Below are 25498 nucleotides of genomic sequence, written 5' to 3'. Positions count from 1 at the left end.
CAATGTTATGCAATGGGAAAGTTAAACAGTGAACAAAGGGTGGGACGGAGATTCTTCCGGTGCGACCACCACTTCGAGAGGTAAGTTGGGATCTTGGAGAAGAGGTAGGTACCCCAAAGGAAAGTCTAGGGGACCCCAGGGCCACGGGTGCAGGGGTGTCTTTTGGCGTCGGGAAATCTTACCATCAGCTGGACTTAGTTGGAGGGGTCCCTGGTTCTGAGGCTGCAGGCGTCGTCTGGTTCGTTGAGGCGGGTCTTTGGGCACTGGATTTTGGGTCCCAGTCGCTGGGGGGACGTCCTCGTGGTCTTGGTTCACTCCAGCACAGGCCAGGCTCGGCAGGTGCAGAGTGGGCTGGATTTGCGGTTCCTGGCTGGTACCAGGGGTATTGCTGTTTGAGCAGAACCACTGCTCGTGGGAGTCCCAGTCTCTTGGAGGGTTCAAGGCAGGCAGGTTCTCCGGGGTTTTCAAGGTTGCTGTCCGCAGGAGACGCCGGAGTTTCGCAGGAGCAGGTTCAAGGATCAACAGGCCTGTAGAATTTTGGGGCCAAGTCAGTGGGCGTCGTCCTTTTGTTAGTAGCTGCACGGCCGGCCTTCTTATTTCTTGATCTTCTTCTTGTTGCAATTGGGGTCTGCGGAAGGAAGTTTCAGGGTGCCCCTACATACTAAATTTAGGGGCGTTACAGGTACGGCACGGGCAGGGACCAATGGGTCCCTGCCATGGGGTGGGTACACCCCCTAGCCTGCTCCTCTCCTGTGGGTGCGGAGCAGGAGCCTAGCTGTGATTGGGCAGGGCTCCCCATCTTCAAGATGGCCGGAGCCCGGAGTCGTGCTGCACCTCGCCTCTCTCACCTGAGGGGTGGGGTTGGCATAGGCTGGCACACCCCCTACCCTGACTTAGGGTTTCCCGCCGTTCTTCCTGCCAGAGTGGGGGTCAGAACCGGCGGGGGCCCGTTGCTGAGTACAGCGAGTGACCTGGAGAAGCTCACAAAGGCGTATGCCTTTGAAGCTTCTCCTGCCCATCCTGGGGGAGGAGGCTTGGCACCTAGTCCCAGGATGTGCATTGTTTCAGGCCCCCGAGAGCGGCAGGCTCTCGACCCAGGGGTCCAGAAACTTGTCTGGTGGTGGCGGCCTCGGCAGCCACAGAGACAGGACACTGGGAGTTGGTTAGGTTTCAGGGGGCATCTCTAAGATGCCCTCTGTCGTGCATTTTACATTAAATCCCACACTGGCATCAGTGCTGGTTTAATATGCTGTGAAGTTTGATATCAAACTTCTCAGTCTTCAGTGAAGCCATCATGGTGCTGTTGAGTTCGTAATGACGACCTCCCAGCACCATATACTCTTAATGGCAGCACTGCACTTACAGTGCCCAGGAATTGCCCTGGGTACTGTAGGGGCACAGGGCTCATGCACCTGTGCCCACACCACTGGCATGGGGAACCTAGCTAGAGGGGTGACGGATGGATGCCAGGGCAGTGAGCCTTTGGGAATGGGACACAGATGTGTGCCATGTCGACTCTCTGTTTAGTTCTGTACTTAGACACTCAGCCTGCAAGGGCAGTGTGTGGGTGTCAGGGTACAGGGCCCCTAAGGGTGGCACAATAAGTGTTGCAGCAATGTTGCAATGATTAGGAGATATAGACTTCTAGCTACAGATTGCTCACTTTTGAATATTCTCCAAGCCTCAGACTGGATCCAGAATCAGAAGTAACTCTGGGTGCAGCTCCGCACTTACACCATTGTGCACCACTCCCATGCAGTGACATCAGTTCCTTTCATTCCATACCACCAAACGCCAATGTGTAGCTGCTTCTCACCCAGTCACAGTCGGCATGACTCGCAGGTGTTGGGGGTCGCATGGGGGGTTCATTTAAAAAATAAAGTAAACTTACCTTCCCGGGTCCCTCTTCGTCTCTGCACCTGACCTGCTCTGCTGCTGTCCTGCCTCCGGCAGGAACAGGAAGCAGGCAGCCTCCCTCCCCTAAGCCAATCACAACACTGTAATGTCAGCGTTGTGATTGGTCGGGACAGCACCCAGCCAGGCACCTATGGGGAGACCATTTTCTCCATGTAGGCTGCTTTGCAGCCTACATGGAGAAAGGGCAGAGTGCACATGACTCATTTGGGTGGCCCCGGAGGGCCGACCAAACAGTCAGCGCCCTCAGCAGTGGGCAAGCCACTCCTCCCCTGCCCTAGAGCAGACCCACCCACCCCCAACCAAACTCTTCTGCTTATTACCATTTTATGTTTCTGCTTCTCACACTGCAAGAAAGCAGTGGGGCGATGCTCCTCCGTCCTAGTGGAGGAGCCACCCCTGTTCTCATCTCTTTCAGGCCCTTACCTCTTTTAAATTTTCAGTGTGCAAGGGAAATGTGACCTTCCAAAATGACACTTTTTACACCTTCTAAAGACTGTCAGAAAAAAAACACTGCGGCAGATCTCATCATATTTGGCTGTGGTGCCTGGAGTTGGATCAAGGCTCTAAGGCCTGCAGTGATTGCGCTTCAATGAATGCAAAGGCCATATGAGACCTTAAGGTGAAACTTTACATCGCCTAGCACTGAAAGACCCAGTAAAGATACTGGTCCATGTCAAAAGTTCGGTCTTGGTCCTGTTGCAGATCCAGACGCTGCAGGGGTAATTCCAGAGGTCGATCTTTAACTCGATCAAAGTTGTTGGGTAAGTTGAAGTAAATTCACAAGAAATCCAAGCGGACTTGGCCCCTCCCAGCCACTCAAATTCTCCTGAAATGGCATGGGGCCGGCCCCATACATCTTGCTCTCCCAAAGTCGATCAACATTGGAGCCTATCACAACTTATTCTGGCACAACCAGAGTTTCTGGAGCTGTCTGAAAAAGATCAAAGAGTTCCACAACGCCATGCTTCCACTCATTGGATCCTTGCTGACTAACCCTGACCCGCTTTTGAGCCCCACACAGCAGACAGGCTCTCCATCTGGATACCTTGAGCGTGTTAGCTGTTGGTGCCAGTTAGACCATCAAGTCCATCACAGGACCACCGCTAGATCCATGGTCCATCTCAGAACTTTGATTGCGATGCTGAATCTGTTGACTTTCAGCCAAAAACTCTTTTTGATGCCACAGTGGGACTTAAATTTAATTCTCCACCTTCCTAATGTGTAACCCTTTAGATTACGCCCCTTTTTCTTTGAAAACCACATTGTCTCATCTCAATTTAAATCAATGCGTCACATGAGTGAGCTGTAGAGTTTTCTGGTCTGTCTTCCTTATACCACCTTTTTTCCAGACAAACTGTTGTATAGAACTTGATCTGCGTTTCTGCTGAAGGTAGTGACACTTTTTCATGTCAGTCAAGCTATCATTCTTATGACATTCTTTGCTTCTCCTCATTCCTTGAAAGACAAAGGGAGACTTCATAGCTTGCACTCCAAGAGAGCACTGAGCTTTTACACCAATAGTACTAAGGATCATCTCAAGGACGATCAGCTCTTTGTGGGATTCTCTGCAGGAAAAAATGGCAAGGTGGTGCAGAAGTGGAGCACATCACAATGGATAGTCCTGTATATAAATATCATCCACTTTAGGGCCCCATCTGACCCTTGTACCCACCAGGCCTTCACCAAAGGACTCTTACCAATCAAAAAAGTACTAACACCCACCCTCAACGCCTCCATTGACTCAGCATGATTCCTGTACACCTGGAAAAATTCCACCATCATGCTTCTGCTCAAGAAACCATCCCTTGATCCAGTCATGCTTTCCTACTACAGACCTCTCTCCCTTCAGCCATACCTAAGCAACCATCAGGTCTTTGACACCATGCTTTCCTCATTCAGGCCCAACCACAGAACAGAAATAGCCACAGATGACATCTGCATGTTCCTTGACAGAGAAGACATGGCAACCCTCGTTCTACTAGACCTCTCTGCATCATTTCACACAGTCTCACATCCTCATCAGGCGCCTGCTCCTTCATAACAGATAGAATACAAAATGTCAGTCTAGCACCTTACTCCTTGGAAGTCTGCAACCTGATCTGCGGACTGCCTCAAGGTTCATTGCTCAGCCACACCCTCTTCAAAGCATGCATGATCCCTCTAGCCAACGTCATCTGTGCACATGACGTCAACATCTCCCCCTATGCCGATGACACGCAAATAACACTCTTCCTCTTGGATAAGATCACCAACACAAGTAACAAGTTTACTCCTTGCATGACTGAAGCCCCTAAATTAATGAAAGCCAGCGATCTCAAGCTCAACACCGACAACACAGAAGTAGTGATCTTCGGCAAGAACACCTCACCTTGGGAGTCCAACTGGTGGCTGCCTGAACTCGGACCCACACCCATGGAACCCAATGATCATTGACAGCAAACCGGACAAGACCACATAAGTCAGTGCTGTCACTGCCTCCTGCTTCTACACCCTGAAGATGTTGAGGAAGATCTTCAATTGGCTCCCAAGCAATGTTAGGTCAGCCAAATAGGTGGCCTCACCTTTCTTTTCCAATATAGTGTGGGGCCACCCCATTTGTCTTGGAGAGTTGCTGGGGCCACAGGCTCCAAACCCCGCACTTTCTGTCCTGGCTGTACAGCCTTTTGGTCATGCCAAGCTTTCTGAAGCTCCTGGCTGGCCTCATGAGTTTTGTTGGCTTTCTTCATGTAGTCATCCATACGAGAACGCAGGCCCAGTACATAGTCCACGATATCCTGTTTAGAAGGATTGAGAGGTTGTCTCATCCTTCTTTAACTAGACATAATGGGCCCCTAACCCTAACTGGATGTCCAAACATAAGTTTAAATGGGCTGTAGCCCACACCCTTCTGCTCAACCTCTCTGTAGGTAAAGATAAGGCAAGGTGGTAAGACATCCCATTTTCGCCTCAGCTTTTCTGTGAGTCCAACGATCATACCTTTGAAGGTCTTGTTGAACCTTTCAACAAGCCCATTGCCCTCTGAATTGTAGGGTGTGGTAAACCTATAGTTAACACCACACTCTTTCCACATGGCAGTGATGTAGCTAGACAAGTACCTCTGACTGAAAAGACCTCCTAAGGAATCCTAACTCTGGAAAATATTCCCAGGAGGGCCCCTGCCACAACAGGAGCTATAGTGGTCCTAAGGGGAATAGCTTCTGCATAGCTAGTGGCATGGTCCACCACCACTAGGATATAGCTATGGCCAAATGCTGTTAGAAGGTTTACGGGCCTACAATGTCCATCCCTTCCCTCTCAATGTTACCCCAACCACTGATAGTGGGATTAAGAGGGCCTTTGTAGTGCCATCTGACTTACTACTGGCTTGGCAGGTGACATGTGAGCGATAAAACTCCTTGGTATCCTCAGACATGTAGGGCCAGTGAAAGCGTGGGACACCTACTGGGGGCATTACTACTAACAGAGCAATTGCAAGGGGCACTAGGAGTTTTAGTAGTAGTAGTATTAGTAGTAGTACTGGCTCTAGACATAGAGCAATTGGCATCCTTTGTCCTATGGCCTTTTTACTTTACACAAATAGAACCAAGGTTTCTTGTTAGAAGAAGAAGAGGATTTGGACCTAACCCCAGAGAAAGATTTTTGAGGAGCTTCAGAAGACTCGTCTTTAGCTTTCTCCCCACCTTTCTCTTGGGCCTTAGAAGAATCTTGCTTCTTCCGTCACCTCCACCACCATGAGACTTCTGTTTCACCCTGGTGTAGATCCACTTGTTTGCCTTCTTTCCCAATTTTTGGGGAGAGGTCCGATCTGAGTCTACCAGGTACTGGTGCAGTTGCTGATTTTGACAGTTATTAAGGATGTGCTCCCTTGCTAGTAATTTGTACAGTCCTTCATATTCATGCACATTACTTCCAGAGCCTTAATAGCACGGTCTCCAAAATCTACTCAGTCTTGAGTGTGTCCCTTCTGTGTGTCCCTAAACCTAACCCTGTATTGTTCAATGGTTAACCAAACCCACCGATGAGGATACTCTTCAAGACTTTGTAATAGTCTGCATCTTCTTCCTGTACACTCAAGAGTTTGTCTCTATCTTTGGTAGCAAAGGAGAGCCACAGGATAGCTGCCCACTGTCTCCGAGGAACCTTCGGAAATTTACAGGCCCTCTCTAAAGCAGTAATCCACTTGTGGATGTCATCACCCTCCAGGTAAGGAGGGACTATCCTGCTCAAGTTCCCAGTGTCAAAGGGGTGCTCCCCAACTCTAGTTTCACTAGTGTTGCCACCATGGGATCCTAATCCCAAATTCTTCCTAGCCCGCTGAACGCCTAGGGTCTCCTTGTCTAGAGCCAACTGGTCCTTCCTGATTCTGAACTTGGCTCCCTCACGCTTCAGCAGATGGTATTCTCTTCGTAAGGAGTCCTCTTTCTTGCTAGAGATGGAGGTCCCTATGGAAGTGTTACAGGAGGTTGAATTGACTGAGGAGGACCTGGACCTCCCCTGAAATCTCTGAACCCTCCCAGGAGGAATAAAGGGTCACCTACCTAAGGCCTTACTCTGTACCCTCAGTACTGTTCCCCGTGTGTGTGTGTGGGGGGCGGTTGGAGTTCTCCAGTAAGGGATTTTCAGATTCCTCCTGGGCATGCTCAGAAGCAGAGTCTTGGGTGTTGGACACTCCTGGCTCATCTTCTGGAGCTATTTAAATTCTGGTTCTTCAGTGTACTCGCATTGAGCAGAGTTTTCTGTATTTTAATCTATTTTCATGGTGTGCTACTCCATCCAAGTACTCTGTCTGAAAGTACTTGATCACAATGTAAGCTGTATAGTGCAGACGAATCTGTTCCAGAGGATGAGTGCACTATTTACACGAACATTAATGTTTCATCAATTCTTCCATTCATTTAATCATATGTTGAGACAGTTCTTTGTATGTTTCAAAAAATATTTATTATTCCTTCAAATTCAGGTTTCAAACGTTATTCGTAATCCATAAATGTCATCATTTCTAGATTATTTCATTAGCTGTGTTTTCATTTACCCAATGCATTTCGGGTCGAGATATTGACCCTTCATCGGGGGTCTATAGGGAAAGAAACGGAAAACTTAATGAGCTAGTCTTAACTAAATAAATTATTTACATCATCTGTGTTAGACTACTGAAAAGCACATATTTACACATTAATAAACATAACATCATAGAATGTAAGGATTGCATTATAATCGCATAAAGTTTTTCGAGTGCGGTCTGATGCTATGAAGTAAAATAACACTTGTGTCTACCTGTGTAAGCAAAAGCTACTATTTGGTCCGCTAAGTGGCGGCGAGCGTGTAAACGTGATGCTAAATACAAACATATACATTTAACAGTTTGCGCTAAAAATAAATAAATAAATCAATCCAAGTTACAAGAATCTTACTTCAATGAAAACGCTACCGAAGATTCCGGGATGACCAGCTGATGTGTTCATGTGACTAGGTGTATCAAATTGCGCCCGTTTTATTGTGTATAGTATCAGTGATGGTAGTAGTCTGTCTGTGATAGGTTTAAACGGTGTCACGTGATCGTAATAATCGAGGAAAGTGGTTTAAAATATATAATGTTCTGAGATACATGTCTCATCGTGATTTATTATCATCCTATATATGTATTCTTACAGTTATGAAAAAATCGTGAGGAAATTTAATTATTGAGTAAAACTCAATCGGAAGTTTGGCGGCCATATTGAAAAAGGCTGGTGGGTTTCGACGGTGTCACATGATCGTATCGATCGTGGAAGGTGATTGTAGTGATCTGAAATACATTGCTCGTCGTAATCTATTAAAAACCTATGTATATAATCTTACAATTATATGAATATCGTGAATTTTTTTTTAACTGCTGACTGAAACTCAATCGGTGGTTTGCGGCCATATTAGTAAAGGCTAGTGAAGTAAGAGGCGACCATAAAAATAATGTTAATAAATAATGTGAGTTCATTAGTTGTGAAGTGGATCATATCATGAAATGAAGTATTGTGTGGGTGTATATTGTGAATACATTAAATAAAACGAAAATTCAAGATGTAAAAGTGTTGCATAATAACACGTACTCTAATATTAGCGATGTATACTCTGAAATACTATGCCGGGCTTGTTAATAAAAAAGAAGGCAACCAACAATGCTCCAATAGAAAAACCAGGAGGGGAAAAAGAAAAAAACAAAAGAGACTGAGGAAGAAAATGCCATGCGAATGACGTGGAGCAAGAAGAAAACAACCTAGTAATGAACATATCAAACATCCAATTAACCAAACCGCAAACAGCATTATTAAACAAAGGAATAACATTTGTGCCAACATATCAATCTAACCCTCAAGAAACAGAAATAGCAATCTTTAAGTTTTTAAGAATCTTGCGTCTTAATAATTTCTTCAGTAACATTCAACCAATCGAAGTCAACAAAACAGATAAGGATCCTAAAGAGTTCAGAGCTAAAAGTGCTTTCTGTGCTCCGACATCGCATACAACAATAGACGCATTTGAAAGAGTCATCATGTCAGAAATTAAAACAATTAACTTTAAATGTGGGACACAAAGAAACTTTTCGAAAAATTAATGGAGCACATTAAAAAGTCTGACCGAAATGTCTAATATAACGATACAAAGAGCAGATAAAGGGGGCGCCCTTGTGGTTATGAATACAGAATTCTATGAAAAAAGCGTTTGGACCCATTTGCAAGACACTGACACCTACAGGAGATTAGATCAGGATCCTACTATTACATTTCAAATGACATTGAAAACAATCCTGGATCATGCATTACAAATGGAGTGGATCACATAAAAAACGTACAAATTCTTGAACATAAAGTATCCACGTAGACCACAATTTTATATGCTCCCAAAAATGCATAAAAACACCATCACTCCACCAATCAGACCAATAGTCTCAGCCTGTGGATCACTATCAGAACCTCTAGGTCGATACCTAGATTGGTTTCTGCAACCTATAGTACAAAGTTGGCAAACACATATAAACGACACCACCGCATTTTTAAACATGTTGTATACCATCGACCTAACTGGCAATGAAGAAGTATGGTTATGCTCAATAGATGTAACTGCGCTCTACACTTCAGTCTCACACAATGAAGGGTTGGAAGCCATGTACGATGGGTGTACCCATCGTACATGGGGTATGGCTCGTACACGCATTGTATATGGGGTATTGCTCGTACACCCATCGTACATGGGGTACGGCTTGTACACCCATCGTACATGGGGTATGGCTCGTTCACGCATTGTATATGGGGTATGGCTCGTACACCCATCGTACATGGGGTACGGCTTGTACACCCATCGTACATGGGGTACGGCTCGTACACCAATCGTACATCGGGTACGGCTCGTACATGCATCATATATGGGGTACGGCTCGTACACCCATCATACATGGGGTATGGCTCGTATACCCATCGTACATGGGGTACGGCTCGTACACCAATATTACATGGGGTACGGCTCGTACACCCATCGTATTTGGAGTATGGCTCGTACACCCATCATACATGGGGTACGGCTCATACACCCCATGATCGCAGGGGTACGCACCATACCCCTGCGATCATGGGGCATACGGACCGTACGGTGTCTATGTGTTTGTGTGCTTTTCCGTACGACTCGCCCTTACCTGATGTGGACCGTACGAATCGCGTCCTCATACCCCGGTCTGGATTGTACTCGTCGGGTCGTACGGCATGTGTACGAGTCGTACGGTTCACGGTTTCAACCTCGCAATACGTACGGATCGTGACGATTCGGACGAATTTACGGAATACGGATCGTACTATGTGACTCGGACGGACAGGTACGATTCGTATAGAGAGGGCTCCGGATACAAATCGTATGGACGTTTTTTTTCCCGAATCGAAATCGACCCCTGAATTGAAAGTGGACATAATATAGCTCAAATAAGATTCACAATTTTGGAAGCCATAACTATACTGAGCAACATCAATCCCCATAAATAACGCCTAAGATCAGAATACTTTTGGATAAGGAAACTGGGTAGCATGTACCTTCAAGGGTTGAATGACAGGATATAACTATCCTGTTTTTTGTGATTGTCCTATTTTGATCGGTTTTGCTTCTGCATAGTATTTCAAAGTATACAGCGCTAATATTAGAGTACGTGTTATTACGGAAACATTTTACATCTTGATTTTTCGTTTTATTTAATCTATTCACAATATACACCCACACGATACTTCATTTCATGATATGATCCACTTCACAACTAATGAACTTGCATTATTTATTAAAATTATTTTTATGGTCGCCTCTTGCTTCACTAGCCTTTACTAATATGGCCGCCAAAACTCCGATTGAGTTTCAGTCAACAGTTAAAAAAAAATGTTCACGATATTCATATAATTGTAAGATTATATACATAGGTTTTTAACAGATTACAACGAGCAATGTATTTCAGATCACTACAATCACCTTCCACGATCATTATGATCATGTGACACCGTCTAAACTCACCAGCCTTTTTCAATATGGCCGCCAAACTTCCGATTGAGTTTTACTCAATAATTACATTTCCTCATGATTTTAAAATGGAACGAAGCGCTCTTGTCTGCATTCCCACCACACCCTCTCCTACCTCGAGTTGTGAAGTAGATCAGAAAAGACCAAGCACAATTAACTCCTATTGCACCCAACTGGGGTTTGGAAAGTGTGGTAGCCAGAACATCTGAGCCTGAGCATTTATCCTCTGTTCAGGCTACCACTTCTGAAGACCTTCTCCTCAACACGGCAGAGTGCTGCATCTCAGTCTCTGCAACCTACACCTGTGTGAATGTAAATTGAATGGTAGCAACTTAATATGTTTCTTTTGGTGACTGAGTTGGTTGATGTCATCATTGCAGCCAGAAGCCCTTCCACACATTTCATTTATGCAGGGCATTGATTGAAATTTGTTGCATAGTGTGATGCCCCATATACTCACTTCTTACAGTCCAAACTTTCTGAAGGTTTTTGTTTGTTCTTTTGTCAGCCCAGTGAGGTGTTAAAGTAGGTACTGCGAAGGGGCATCAATTGGTCCTTTTGTCCTTTCTGTGTTTACTGGACTAGCTGTCCTTGTTTAAAGGTGGGATACCTTTTATTAGAACATTGGAATGTTGGGAGCTCCATTGCAGACAATGGAGTGCTCCCTGCTTCTACGGGCTGGTAAAGGCCCGCAGAGCAACATTCCAATGTTCTACAAAGGCTTCTCGAAAAAAATTCTGCCCTCTAGTGACAGAATGTTTTAATAGCCTTATAGCCCTTCGTAGCAGGGCTATACCGGCAATTAAAGTCCCGCTGTCTCGTTAAAGTCCCTCGCCTTCGGCTCAAGCCTTTAACGATTCAGCAGGCCTTTAATAGCCGGTAAAGCCCGCTACGGCGGGCTATAAGGCTATATTAGATCATTGGAATGTTGACAGCTTCATTGAAGACAGTGGAGTGACTTGGCCAATAATGGCTCACATAGACCTTCCGTTCCAGCATTCCTATGTTTGTCTTTATCTTTCTCCCTTTTTAATTTAGAGCATCTTACCATTGGTGGGTGGAATGTCCCCCTTCTGCCTTGTAAATGTAAATCCGTATTTGTAAAGCGCGAACTATTCACCCTTACGGGACTCAAGGCGCTAGGGGGCTGTCGTGGAAATTAAGTGAGCTATTGCCCAGAGTCACATGGTGCTGAGCTGAGCTGCTGCCGGAGCCCGAACAATGAACCCTGTGCTCCGAAGTCAGCTCCCCTGGCCTCTGCACCACACCTCTCCACCCTTGGGCTGTACCAGTTGTTAAAGACCCTCTTGCTTGTTAGAGGCTCTCCACCTGTGCCTCCTGCCTATAACTCGGGTTCAGGGCCTTTCAAAACTAATAAAGCCCTCAGCAGCAGGCTATAATCCAAGTGCACACTCATATCTGTTGTCATGTCTCATACAACATATTCAGATGGAAGACTACTGTGACAGCTTGCTGTGTATGTGTGTACCTGGCTGTTCAACACATTGCAGAACACCCATCAAATAAAGTTGTGTTCCCTGTAGCGTTTGAGAAAGGTCTATTTCACCTCTTCAGGAGATTATTCCATCCCCTTTGCAGCATGATTCTCTCTGAGTGCTTGGGTATTACTGGATGTTGCTGGTGATTTGAGTGTACAGATAAATCCTGACCAGCCCTTTATTATTCTAGAATATCTTGTCAAAGGATTGAATTTGCTCCTTTCTCTACACTGACTGTCACATATTTCTTGTTCTTCATTTACAGATCCTACTCCCACTCATCAACCAAAATTTTAAGAACCACTGCTTGTACTTCCTGTCTACGCCTGCTAAACTCCTAGGCAGTGGAGGACATGCATCCAACAAGGAGAAGGAGATGATCGCCAGGTAATAACTGCCAATATAGGATTGCTGGGAACTTCTCCAACTCTATGCTGTTAAGTTTTTTTTCCTCTAAAAGAAACCATTATGAAATGAGTTGCTGTCCACTGAAAACATTTTAGGGGCACCTCCGTGTGAATGAGATCAAAGCATCAGCAGTGCCTCCTATCATGGTATCTTTTATGTGCTGGGATGTTTTTTATGCATATTAACTTTGGCCACAAGCAGAGCTGCTCCTTACCTTCTTACCTAAAGAATGAGCCATTTGTCACTGGGTTGTCCATTAGTGCATACAATCAAAGACATTTTCCACAGAATGCTAATCAAATTGTTTGTTCAGTACTGCCTTTTGTGATGTTCTGTTTATTGGCAAGGAATATATGATGTTCCTCTAAAGATTTGTATTCAATTTCTGTTCTGCAAACACATTGATTATTTTTTATTTGCTATGCAAAATGGCAAGGCAGGCTAGCACTGCTTACTGATAACCACTGTGTCCTGCAGGCTATAAGCCTGAATCAGTGCAAAACCAACTAATGTTGCATTCTTCCAGGTTCAACAAATGTAATAACTTTAAATTAGTTAAAAGTCACACCTGTTATTTATAGTGCTTGGAAACAGCAGAAGTCTCCGAAACACTATATTATCAATAATTTATTTTCTTTTTTGGCTTCATGCGATTGAACGGTAGGCGTTGCTTCTTAGGGACACACACTTGCAATGACTAAGGCTTTCACTTGGATGTTTTGTTAAACGTGAGCTCTATTTGATTGGTCTGTGATCAGTTGACCATAAATAATACCAAAGTCAAGCAACTCACTGTGCCCTCACTTACTTGGGTATGTATCCTGTTCCAGTACCGCAAGGAAAAATCATAATCTCATGTAGGCTTATGAAATTTACACCGAATGCCTGCTTGAAAGGGCACAAGATGGAAATCCATGATTTTTTGGTAAACCTGGTTACCATTGCCGCATTGGACCTGTAGTAAGGTTTGAAGAGGTACTTAAAACATAATAAAATAGAGTTAATACAATAAAGACTGAGATTCTCCCCTTTGTTTTCAAGCCCTTTAAATATAATTGGTGACTCTGCAACAAGGAATTATTTGGTTGGTGTATTCTTGGTGTCTACAATCGGAGGTGATCCAGCTCATCTTTGGAACGCCCATGTGGATCTGTATGCCGCTGTCAGCAACACTAATATCCTGCTCTTCTGTGCCCTCCAGTATTGGTTGCAGGGAGCCTTGGAGAAGGCAATTTGGTTGAAGTGGAGTTTTCCACTTCACTACACATTTCCTTTAACACTTTTCATTCCTCGGTTTCTGGGGTAGATTCACCATTACAGAGCCCAAGTCATTCTCATTACTGAGAAGGGTGTGGCGTGCAGATTTCCTGCACCTCTTCTTCTGCCCCTTCTCCGAATTCCTTTCTGGGTGGCCCTCATCTAACAGTCAGTGTGGCAGGTACTTCACCCCATCCTCTAGAACCTCCACCTCCATGCCTAAAGACTGAGCGGGCACCTAAATTTGTTCAAACTGCCAGTGAAGTAGTGGATGTCATTTTGTCTGCTAGTCATGATTCTAGTAAAATTTTGTACTGTGTACTGTGGAAGGTCGAACAAATGTGTCAGTTGTTGTGCTGATATCATTGTGGATCCCCTTGGGACAGACATCCTCAAGTTCACACTTTTATTTGCACAGGAAAGGGATGCTGTAGGTTGCATTAAGGGATACTTAGCTGCCTTGTCAGCTTTTCTCTGCCTTCCAGATCAGCCATCTCCATTTAAGTTTGATAGGTTCTCCATCCAAATCACTACACAGTTGCCAGCTGAGGCTCTTAATGTTGAAAACTCTTGTCTTTATAGAACTAGGTGCGTCAGTGAGTTTCAAGCACAGAATGTCCATCCCTCATTTACATTTTCTTGCATAACAAGTTGATTGTTCTAACCAGAGCTGCTTTTTTGTCAAGTGGGGTGAGCTCTTTCCATCTGGGTCAGTCCAATACCCTCACTCCTCATCCTGCCAAGGAGGAGAAGAGGATGCACAGGCTGGATCTCACGAAGACAGTCAGCTTTTACATCACCTGTACCAATGACTTTCAAATTAACTACTAAATCTTCATAGAGTAAGCATGCAGCAAATCAGTACACAGAATGACACTATTGAAATGGCTCATCTTGTGTATTAAGATGTGCTATGCTGCTGCAAATAGGGAACCATTGGTAGGGCTATGAGCCCTTTATACAAGGGCGAAAGTATCAACATCAACTGTGGCTGAAAATCTATAAGACAGCAACATAAGAATTGTTGTCACTCATTCTGCTTGCCTCGCTGGTGAGGAAAAAAAAGAATAGGAATGGTGTCTGGATGCCGGGAGTGGGTGTTTATGATCCAGTGACATCACTGTGCCATAATTTCCAGTGCCAACATGGAGCCAGTGCCCCCTGCCAGTGTATAAAAGGCATTGGAAAAGTTTCCAGATCCAGACTGGTAGCTAGGATAGTCAGAAGGTGAGACATTTGCAGATAGAGAGTATCCAACAGAAAAATGACCAATGGTAAGTAACTTATTCTTATGCAACTTAATGCACCACAGTCTGTAGCAGTATTATTTTGTAATTTTGAAATTTTAACATTAAATAATTCTGTGTGTGCAAAGATGCACCTCATTAGTCCCATTCTAACACCTGAATACATCAAACAGCAACTGAAGCGGAACCATGTGTGCCTCTTCCTGTTTAGTTAAATTTTGATTTGTTAGAGATAGAATTTATTTTTTGCTGAAATCTAAAAAGGTGCAATTATGATGCAGACGGTGGATCAGGTAACAAAGGCATCAAATCCATAACTATGTGGATAATACTAAAACAGCAAAATCACATAATTTTAGTGGCCCTGTCCATATGTACTGAGAAAGTGAATAATGGAAAAATATGCTTTAATTTCCACCTTCAGGGGGGTTTGAGAAATAGTGTCTGGAGTTGGGCCTTGTTTTTATGGACACAGAATATGAAGCTCTTGGGATGAAGTTCCTTATTGGCATCATGTATAAAACCTGCTCCTTTGTTGCACGAATCTGTCTTAGGGAACTTCATAGGAATGAGGATCCTTAAGCATATTCCAAGATTCAGGCCCTAGGAAGCCTTGTGAGTAAATTTCAGCCAAAAATGGCCATTACAGCTACTTAAGAGATTCCGTCCTAAGCATTTTATACAGTGAAAACGAGCTGAAATACAACATGAGCAGGGTTTCCTCGCAGAAGATCTCATTTATCTTCAACATTAAAGCTTTCTTACTCTTTCTAGCTGAGGATAAGATCCTACCCGAAGTTGGTGGTTAGCATTAATCATGTGTATATTCTTAACCCTGTTATCCAATGGCTTCTGTTGATGCCACAGCCAGGGTTGATTCCCAGGCATATTTAGTTGAATAAGGAAAGTGGCCTAGAGTTCAAGGAAGCAGGTAAATCTAGTAAAAAAGTTACCACATGTGATATCTCATACACAGCTGCTTTGCACTGAATTAATTTTAGCAAGGAGCTTGTATTTCACTCAGAATTAAAAAACTCGGACAAAAAACAACTAAGTATTACCTCTGAATACGTGACGAATTTTCGCTCTGGTGTCATTGTTGGTAGCTTATTAAAGAACATAACATTTCAAAGTAATGCTTTTTTTCTTCCCTTTTACGTGCTAATGTTTGCTACTATTATTGCTAATGTTGACAGAGACTTCAAATAACGTATAAACTATCTTTTAACTGTCACTATGTAGAGTCTATCTTTGTCTGTAGTTGCATCTTGTCCAAATAGGGTCAAGGATAAAAAAAAGGTGATGGTACTCTATTAGAGCTGAGGCTTTGTAAACCACAGTGCTGCACATTGTCCATAAAAGTGACAACCTGCTGTTTCAAATTGCGTTTTCATACCCCTCCATTTCACCCCACGCATCTGGCCTTTTCCAGATTACCAAATACTGGGCCAGTTCGTCTATTTCTTCGTTCATCTTGGGTAATAAAAATGGGTCCTTAATAATATGGTTATATCTTTATCGTTTTAAGCTCTTAGGTCTCCTTTTCGAAGATTTGCGCTGCATTTGCATTTTGGCTATGACTAGCTGGGGATAACCTCAGATGTGTGCAAGAAATTAAAATTTAGAATCCTAAAGAGTGTCATAAAGGTTATCTCTGTGACTCAGTTACCCAGTAATACCAGAAATTATGGGACAACGTGAATGGCATGTCATAATGGATCATTAAGAAAATATAATTATCCCAAAGTATTTTCATATATATTGACAATATTGCAAAGCCTTATGCAACACTTTTATAATAAGTAATACCAAATAAATTATTAAAACTCTCAAATCATAACTGTTATTTTAATTTCAAGCAACTACTGTAATACCACTCATGTCAGTTTACATATGTTTTCACAGCTCCGCCTAACACACTTCATAAGTCACAAACCTTACTCAGCTTTAGCACGCACTTTACTATTGCAATGCAGCACACATGCCAATCAAATTCTCAAACTTCTAATAAAAATTCGAATATTTCAGACATAACCAACAGCTAAAACCAGATTGAAGATTGATGATATCTATTTTAGTTTTATATGTTTGTCCTTTTTATTGGGGAACATTTCTGGGCAAAGTGGAGAGCTGTGCATTATAAACATTCATCGGTGCGAGCAGCATTGTTCAAAACTGAGCTATGATAAACACAAAGGTGCCAATTCACAAAGGAAGGTTCACTGACAGAATATTGATGTAAAAAATATAGAAGTAAAAAATTACCGATGAAAAAATATAGAATACGAAAATATCGACTCCCTATACTTAAATAGGTAAGTACAAAAATTTAGAGAAAAAAATATTGATGCAAAAAAAATTGTTGTATAAAATTTCGATTTGTATATGTATATATATATATATAATAAAATAATACATATTAAATATGTTAAATAATAAAATTAATATTAAAAAAAAGTAGATTTAATGTAAATTAAAAAAATATAACAAATAAACTTAATTAAAAAAGTTAAACACATACATAATAATTAATATATATTTACTTTAAAACAATTAATAAACTCTGAATTTTAATTTCTTTTATAATTTTAAAATGATATAAACATTTACGGATATATATACATGACACCCAAAGACGCCATTGACGTCTTCCATGACTGCGTGATTAATGATATTAAACAATTGTACAAACATACCAACTCCAAAAGACGGAAGAAAACTACATTCATGAGGAGAGAATATGGCAAACTTATAAAGAAACTTGGGGAGAATCATGAGATTGTAATAAAAAAATCAGATAAGGGAGGCAATCTTGTGATTTGGCCCAAACAAGCTTACATCCAAGAGGCCAAGCGACAACTCTCTGATCCCTTATGTTATAAGTTGTCCAATCAGAAAGAATACCTCCATGCCAAGGGAGAATTACAACAACTGCTTTCACAATGGAAGAGAGAAGGACTTATTTCCGGCGAGGAATACAAATACATGAATATTAATTTCCCAAGAATGCCATCTCTGTATTTGATTCCAAAAGTACACAAAGATATAACACCGGTGCCTGGGAGGCCAATAGTTTCTGCCATTGGCAGTATGAGCGAAAACGTTGGCCAATATATAGACTTCTTTCTCCAGGATATAGTGAAAAACCTTGCCAGCTACGTGCGTGACACCGGTGACTTTTTGGACAAAATTGCCTGCATAAATTGGGAAGAAGATATGTGGTTAATATCATTAGACGTGGAATCATTATACACGAGTATTGACCACAAACAAGGTATGCATGCAACTAAGCATTTTTTGGACAAACGACCCATGGCTTTTTATGAGCATAACAAAGTGATTCTTGGGTTAATCAATTGGTGCCTGCACAACAACTTTTTCACCTTTGGTAAGGATGTCTACCGACAAATGAGAGGTGTAGCGATGGGGGCCTGTTTCTCTCCCAGCTACGCGTGTTTACACGTGGGCTGGTGGGAGGAGCAGGTCCTCACCGCGATGCACCGCACCACCATGGAAGATCACGTTGTCTGTTACCTACGGTATATAGACGATATATTCATGGTGTGGAAAGGGCCTAAGGAGGGAGCTATCTCTTTCATTGATGATATGAATAACAATGCCATGAATCTTAAATTTTCCATCAATATCAGCCAATGTAGAATGCAATTTCTAGATGTAGAGATTTATGTTTCTGAGAATAAGCTTATGACCACACTCCATAGGAAGGCGACGGCAGGTAATATGACCTTACATGCCGCCAGTATGCACCCGAAACACACCATCGTGGGGATTCCCTATGGAGAAATTCTTAGATTAAAAAGAATTTGTAGTCTGCCCTCTGACTTTGAAAAATGTTTAGAGGAATTGTTGGGGCGATTGAAAGCTAGGGGCTACTCTGAGAAAATCCTGAAGGAAGCGGTCGAAAAATCCAAATTGAGACCCAGAGAGAGTTTGTTCCCTTCCCGACAACCCGAGCCAGAGACTAGTATTGCACTTGATACTCTACATGAGGTTCCTAGAATGATAACAGCCTTCAGCAGTGAGGACAGGAAATTGAAAGCAATCTTTAAAAAGAATTGGCCTATAGTGCTGAGTGACCACATATTAAACACTAGGTTACCAGCCAATCCCACTATTACCTTTAGACGGGCTAAAAGTATGGGATCTGTGTTGGACAAGCCGGCTCCTGAATTAAAAGCAAAAACCCCCTGGTTAAAACCTTCGAGGGGTTTTTTCAAATGTTCTAGCTGTCGCGCATGTAGATTTGGAGTAAATACATCCCAATATTTGACTCCATTTTCTACTGAACCCAGAAAGATCTTGGGCAACTTCAACTGTAAAACGGATTTCGCTGTGTATGTCCTGACATGTACCTGCGGCTTACAATACGTGGGTAGTACCAAGCTGCAGGTGCATGTCAGAATTTTGCAGCATTTGCGCGCTATTTTACACAGTGACCCTGCCTACCCGGTGGCACGCCACTTCAAAAGAGTGCACAACAAAGATCTCTCGTGCTTGAAGTATTTTGTAATAGGGTCCGTGCCACCTATGACCAGAGGAGGGGATAGGGAGTCACGATTAAGACAGCTAGAAACTAAGATGATATTGGAGCTCGATACACGCTGGCCTAATGGTTTGAATAATATAGATGAGTTACATCACTTCTTATAACCATATCAAATTCCTGTCGCTGTACACTTCCTGTTGATAAACACAGACCCATCCCCACTATCTTTCTCCCTCTTAGTTAGGTTCCCTATTTTGAGGTTGAGTTTGGGTCTGCTCATTTTTGTCACCTAGATTGTATATATGGCTGTATATACTTTTTCTACTGATCTGTAAATTTGGAATGATTGGAATCCGTAATGAATTATTTGAAATTTTGATATATATGTATTTATGTGTATATATTGATCTATGTGGTATACATTTATACATATGTATTTATATGAGGAGTTTTGCACTTTTGTACTTTTGTAATTTTCTACTTTTCCACCTTTTTACAGATGTTGATACGATTTTGATACTGTTTTGCTACTGTTTTTCTATTTTTCTATTTTCCTATTTTTCTACTCTTGTACATATATGATTAATCAATAGGACAATGGAGGTGAACTTTGTAAATAAATATATGTAAATTAATGTGGGTTATAAATATGAGATGTAGAATTATGTATAGGTAGACCTATGAAATTGAAAGGTCACTATATATCGACATATGATTATCTTAAACCCAGATTTTGTATATGGTTCTAGGTTCCTTCCATTTTAACTATTTATACTATTTATTATTATTAAAGTACGTGACATATACACATGAAATGATAGGGTAATCAATAACCCACTATTTATACATCTGTCAATACATATTTGCTTATCGTACTTGATATAATGACTGGTATTGCACTTTAGCTGGTTCAGCTTTTCTTTCTCATGCACTTTTTACAAATGTTGCACTTTACTCACTTAGCACTTTTCCATACGACTGCTAGTACATTGACGGATATACCCATATGCCTAAATTGTAGATATTAGAATTTCCCTGTTATTGTTTATTACTAAACAGATGTTTATCTGTTTTTTAAGTAAGGGAATTTTTTCTATTATACATAGGTTCTATGAGATACATGAATGTTATAAGTGGATTTAACCGGTGAGAATTTATGAATCATGTATAGCGATATCTGGATTTAACCAGTGATGTTTTTCTGTCTTTTGGTAAATGTTCCATTGGATACACTGTCACTTTACTGTGGAAGTATGTTGTTTATTTCTATAAAGTCACATGACTCACTATGTCACTGTGAGGGGTTGGTCACTATGTGTAATTAGCATATAAAAAAGCATTGAGTTCGATGTACTAGTTGCAGCGTGAACAAGGGCACAACTTGCCAGAAACGCGTAGCTGCTTTCTGTTGTTCAATAAAACAACTCTGCTGATGTGCTGTGGTCCGTCTCCTTCCTGTTTGCTGGTGTGCTGCGTGGTTGCTGAAACACCGAGAGATCAGAGGAGTCACGTGTTGGATATATATATATATATATATATATATATATATATATATATATATATATATATATATATATATATATACCAATAACATAAAATCTAATAAAAAAACTTTCTATTATAAATTAAAACCTTAATCTATTTAATAACCTTCAAATTTACATTTCCTACTCCAGTCAGTGCAAAGGTAGGGAAAGTGTTGGCTCGCTGAAGGGTAAAAATTACTATTCCCACTCAAGTGAGTGCAAAAGTAGGGAAAGTGTTGGATAGTGAAGGATTTAAAATTACTATTCCCACTCCAGTGACTGTAACAGTAGGGAAAGTGTTGTATAGCCGAGGGGTAAAAATTCCTATTCCTATTCCAGTGAGAGCAACAGTAGGGAAAGTGTTGGATAGCGAAGGGGTAAAAATTACTGTTCCCACTCCAGTGAGTGTAACAGTAGGGAAAGTTTTGGATAGCGGAGAGGTAAAAATTACTATTCCCACTCCAGTGAGTGCAACTGTAGGGAAGCTGTTGGATAGCAACGGGGAAACAATTACTATTCCCACACCAGTCAATGCAACAGTAGGGAAAGTTTTGGATAGCAGAGGGGTTAAAAATACTATTCCCTTTCCAGTGAGTGCAACAGTAAGGAAAGTGTTGGATAGCGGAGGGGTACAAATTACTATTCCCACTCAAGTGAGTGCAAAAGTAGGGAAAGTGTTGGATAGTGAAGGATTTAAAATTACTATTCCCACTCCAGTGACTGTAACAGTAGGGAAAGTGTTGTATAGCCGAGGGGTAAAAATTCCTATTCCTATTCCAGTGAGAGCAACAGTAGGGAAAGTGTTGGATAGCGAAGGGGTAAAAATTACTGTTCCCACTCCAGTGAGTGTAACAGTAGGGAAAGTGTTGGATAGCGAAGAGGTAAAAATTACTATTCCCACTCCAGTGAGTGCAACTGTAGGGAAGCTGTTGGATAGCAACGGGGAAACAATTACTATTCCCACACCAGTCAATGCAACAGTAGGGAAAGTGTTGGATAGCAGAGGGGTTAAAAATACTATTCCCTTTCCAGTGAGTGCAACAGTAAGGAAAGTGTTGGATAGCGGAGGGGTACAAATTACTATTCCCACTCCAGTGACTGTAACAGTAGGGAAAGTGTTGTATAGCGGAGGGGTAAAAATAACTATTCCCACTCCAGTAGGTGCATCAGTAGGGGAAGTGTTGGATTGCAGAGGAGTAAGAATTAATATTCTTACTCCAGTCAGTTCAAAATTAAAAACAAATAAAATATTAACAACAAAAATATTTAAAAAACTAAATAAATTAGAAAATATATAACTATGTTACAATTAAAATACAAATATATTTATTATTCATTAACAAAAACATATTATAATGTTAAATATATATGAAAATAACCTACAACTATTATATGAAATAAAATAGGAAATAATTTCCAAACAAATAAATATTTTCAATTAGAAATTATTTAGAAACAAATTATTACATACATTTACTTTCTTACTTACTTTTTAATTTCCTACCCTATAACACCACACAATTCACAACCCACATCTAAATTAAAAAAATGTTCTTCCTTAAATAACATAATTAATTACCAATTAAAGAAATATTATTAATTAAAAAACAAATTAAAACTCATACAATTAATTAACTTCCCACACTTTACTCCTATAACCCCACAACCCACAGCTAAAATTAAACTGTAAAAAAATGCAGATTTTCAACATTTGGTAATGAGTAGAAAATCATGATTTTAATAAAGGCACAGAGGCTAATATTATGCACTATACTTTTATTACCACCCAGGCAGCAGCAACAATAAAACATAGAATTAGAACATAGAATTAGAATCCAAACACATTCCAGAACTCTGAACATATATAATCTCATAGAACCTGCAGCCATCTTCCTCTTTTGTACGCTGCGAACATAAATAAAACCAAAGTCTCTTTTTCTGAACCAACCAACTCTTCTTATAGGAATTCGTTTTCTCAAATCTCCACCTTCTCAGGGAATAACTTCTTCTCTTTAACCTATACAGAAAAAACAAAAATCAAACAAACCATCAAACAATGGGAGGGAAGAGCGGAGGGATAATATTAGCCTCCGTGCCTTTATTAAAATCATGATTTTCTACTCCTTACCAAATGTTGAAAATCTGCATTTTACATCAAGGCCCGGAGGCCAATATTATGCATGTTCAAAGTTCATCAACAACACTATTCAAAACACTCTCCACTGGTTTAAAATAAAATCTCTTAAAAGTGGATTCACAACTCCAATCAGCAGCCTTCATAATTCCACTTAAACTAAAACCTCTCATATAAGCCTTACTAGCCATAGCTCCCCTTACTGAATGAGCGCCAAACACACCAGTATCAATCCCTGCCTTAAACATTACCTCTCTCACCCACCTAGCCAGAGTAGCAGATGAGACACCCTTAAAAGGCTTCCTTAAGGAAATCAACAACTGTGAACAACCAGAAGGTCTTAAACCAAACGTCCTCTTCTCATACTCTTTTAAACAACTGACCACACAAACTTTTATTCTCATAAAACTGAGGATAAAATATAGTCCTTGTCATAGTCTTCATTCTCTTACGCAACTCAAAACACACACCCTCCGGTTGAAAAAACCTAGAATCTACCTCTAAAGCTCTAACATCCGAAACCCTTCTACAAGAAACCAAACATAGTAAAATTGAAAGTTTCCACGTCAATAACTTAATTTCCAAAAACTCATTCTCACCCCAACTCTCTAACTCCTTAAGAACCAAAGACACATCCCATAGAAAGCCATATTTCGCCTTAGGGGGTAAAACTATCCTCACACTCTTAATCAACCTCCTAACTAGAGCATGCTGCCCAATAGGAAGGCCATCAACCAAAACATGACCTGCCGAAATTGCAGACCTACTAATATTCACAGAATTATAAGCCAAGCCTTTTTCAAACAAAAAAGTCAAAAAATTCACCACATCTACCACAGAAGCTGATAAGGGATCCAAATCCCTCTCAAAACACCAACTAGCCCATCTTCTCCAAGCCGACTTATACACTTTTGTCGTTCCCTTAGACCAAGACTTAGCGATGAGACTCTCAGCCTCCTCCGATAATCCATGTATTTGCCAAACTCTCCTGAAATCAACCAAGCCATTAATCTTAGCTGACCGTTTCCCACCATGTTGTGAACATTCCCCAAAGGATCCAGAATAATTTCCTCCAGATCCGGTAGCAACACAGGATCCTCCACCAACAACTCCATCACGTCTGGAAACCACACTTGGGACCTCCAAAAAGGAGTTATCAACAATAACTCCGCCTTCTCCCTCCTGACTTTCATTATCACTCTCTGAATCAAAGAGAATGGGGGAAAAGCATAATTCCTTCCTAGACTCCAATCCTGCAGAAAAGCATCTATCCCTTTCGCTTCCGGATCCGGTTTCCAACTGTAAAACTGATCTGACAATTCAACCTGTCCGCAAACAAATCTATCTGAAACGGACCCCATTTCCTTTCCAGACTTTTGAAAACGTTCCTGTTCAACTTCCAATTGCTTACATCCCTCATATAGCTTGAAAACCAATCCGCTTCTACGTTGCTCAGACCTGGAACATACTGAGCTTGAACAACCATCTCCTTTTCCAGACAAAAATTCCAAAAATCCTTCGCCAAATTGGCTAGTCCCCTTGAACGAGGACCGCTCAACTTGTTCACATATCTCACTGCTGACAGATTGTCCATCTTTAGAAGAATACAACACTTCAACGAATTCTTCATAAAACTTTTCACTGCAAAAGACCCCGCCAGCAGTTCCAGACAATTTATATGCATCTGAGACTCCTCCATCGACCATCTCCCCCCTGTTGACACCGAACCACATCTTGCTCCCCAACCATGAAGACTCGCATCCGACTCTATCTCCACCTCTGGAATCTCTCCAAATATTGCCCTGCCATTCCATGCATCCAGGTTCATCATCCACCAATCCAACTCGTCTCTGGATTCCTGATTTAACCATACTCTCTGAGAATACCTTGCCCCCTTCCTCAGATGATACCCTTTCAATCTCTGCAATGCTCTGTAATGAAGAGGGGTAAAAAAGGGGGTGGTGATGGACGGAGTATCCAAATCAATCAAACACTCACACCCAGTCAAAAGATCTGGGTTTAATCCATCACCGTTCTTTAGCCCACCATGCCACCCCAGTTCAGACATGGCCATATGCAAATCAGTCTGACCCTGTGCCTCATGGGAACAGTCCAGCCCGAACTGCCAAGCCATGTCTTCCCTGGACCGGAAACAAGCTTCCGAGGACCGGGTTCTGGCATTCCAGCCGTCTTCAGCCCGGCTTGCTTGAATCCAGTGGCAAAGTGAGCAAGGGACTCACGTCTGAGCATACCCTGCCACACTTATGGCAGCCAAAAGCGGTACAAAAGGGGGTGGTGATGGACGGAGTATCCAAATCAATCAAACACTCACACCCAGTCAAAAGATCTGGGTTTAATCCATCACCGTTCTTTAGCCCACTATGCCACCCCAGTTCAGACATGGCCATATGCAAATCAGTCTGACCCTGTGCCTCATGGGAACAGTCCAGCCCGAACTGCCAAGCCATGTCTTCCCTGGA

At 41.9% G+C, this 25498-nt stretch overlaps 1 protein-coding gene across 11 annotated transcripts in view; it reads left to right on the top strand.

Annotated features, from left to right (window-relative positions):
* Nucleotides 1-25498, top strand: part of RYR1 (ryanodine receptor 1) — a 1215008-nt gene that overhangs the window by 649360 nt on the left and 540150 nt on the right. For all 11 annotated transcript variants that reach the window (XM_086938669.1, XM_086938668.1, XM_086938662.1 and 8 more), the window contains one exon: nucleotides 12205-12326. In XM_086938669.1, coding sequence (XP_086794795.1) covers nucleotides 12205-12326 — 122 coding nt within the window. The remainder of the gene's footprint in view (nucleotides 1-12204; nucleotides 12327-25498) is intronic.

The sequence above is a fragment of the Lissotriton vulgaris genome, chromosome 9 (assembly GCF_964263255.1).
Source record: "Lissotriton vulgaris chromosome 9, aLisVul1.2, whole genome shotgun sequence".
In the NCBI taxonomy this organism is placed as follows: Eukaryota; Metazoa; Chordata; class Amphibia; order Caudata; family Salamandridae; genus Lissotriton; species Lissotriton vulgaris.
Note: the sequence above shows the minus strand (reverse complement) of the source record. Positions and strands in the feature narration are given on the sequence as shown.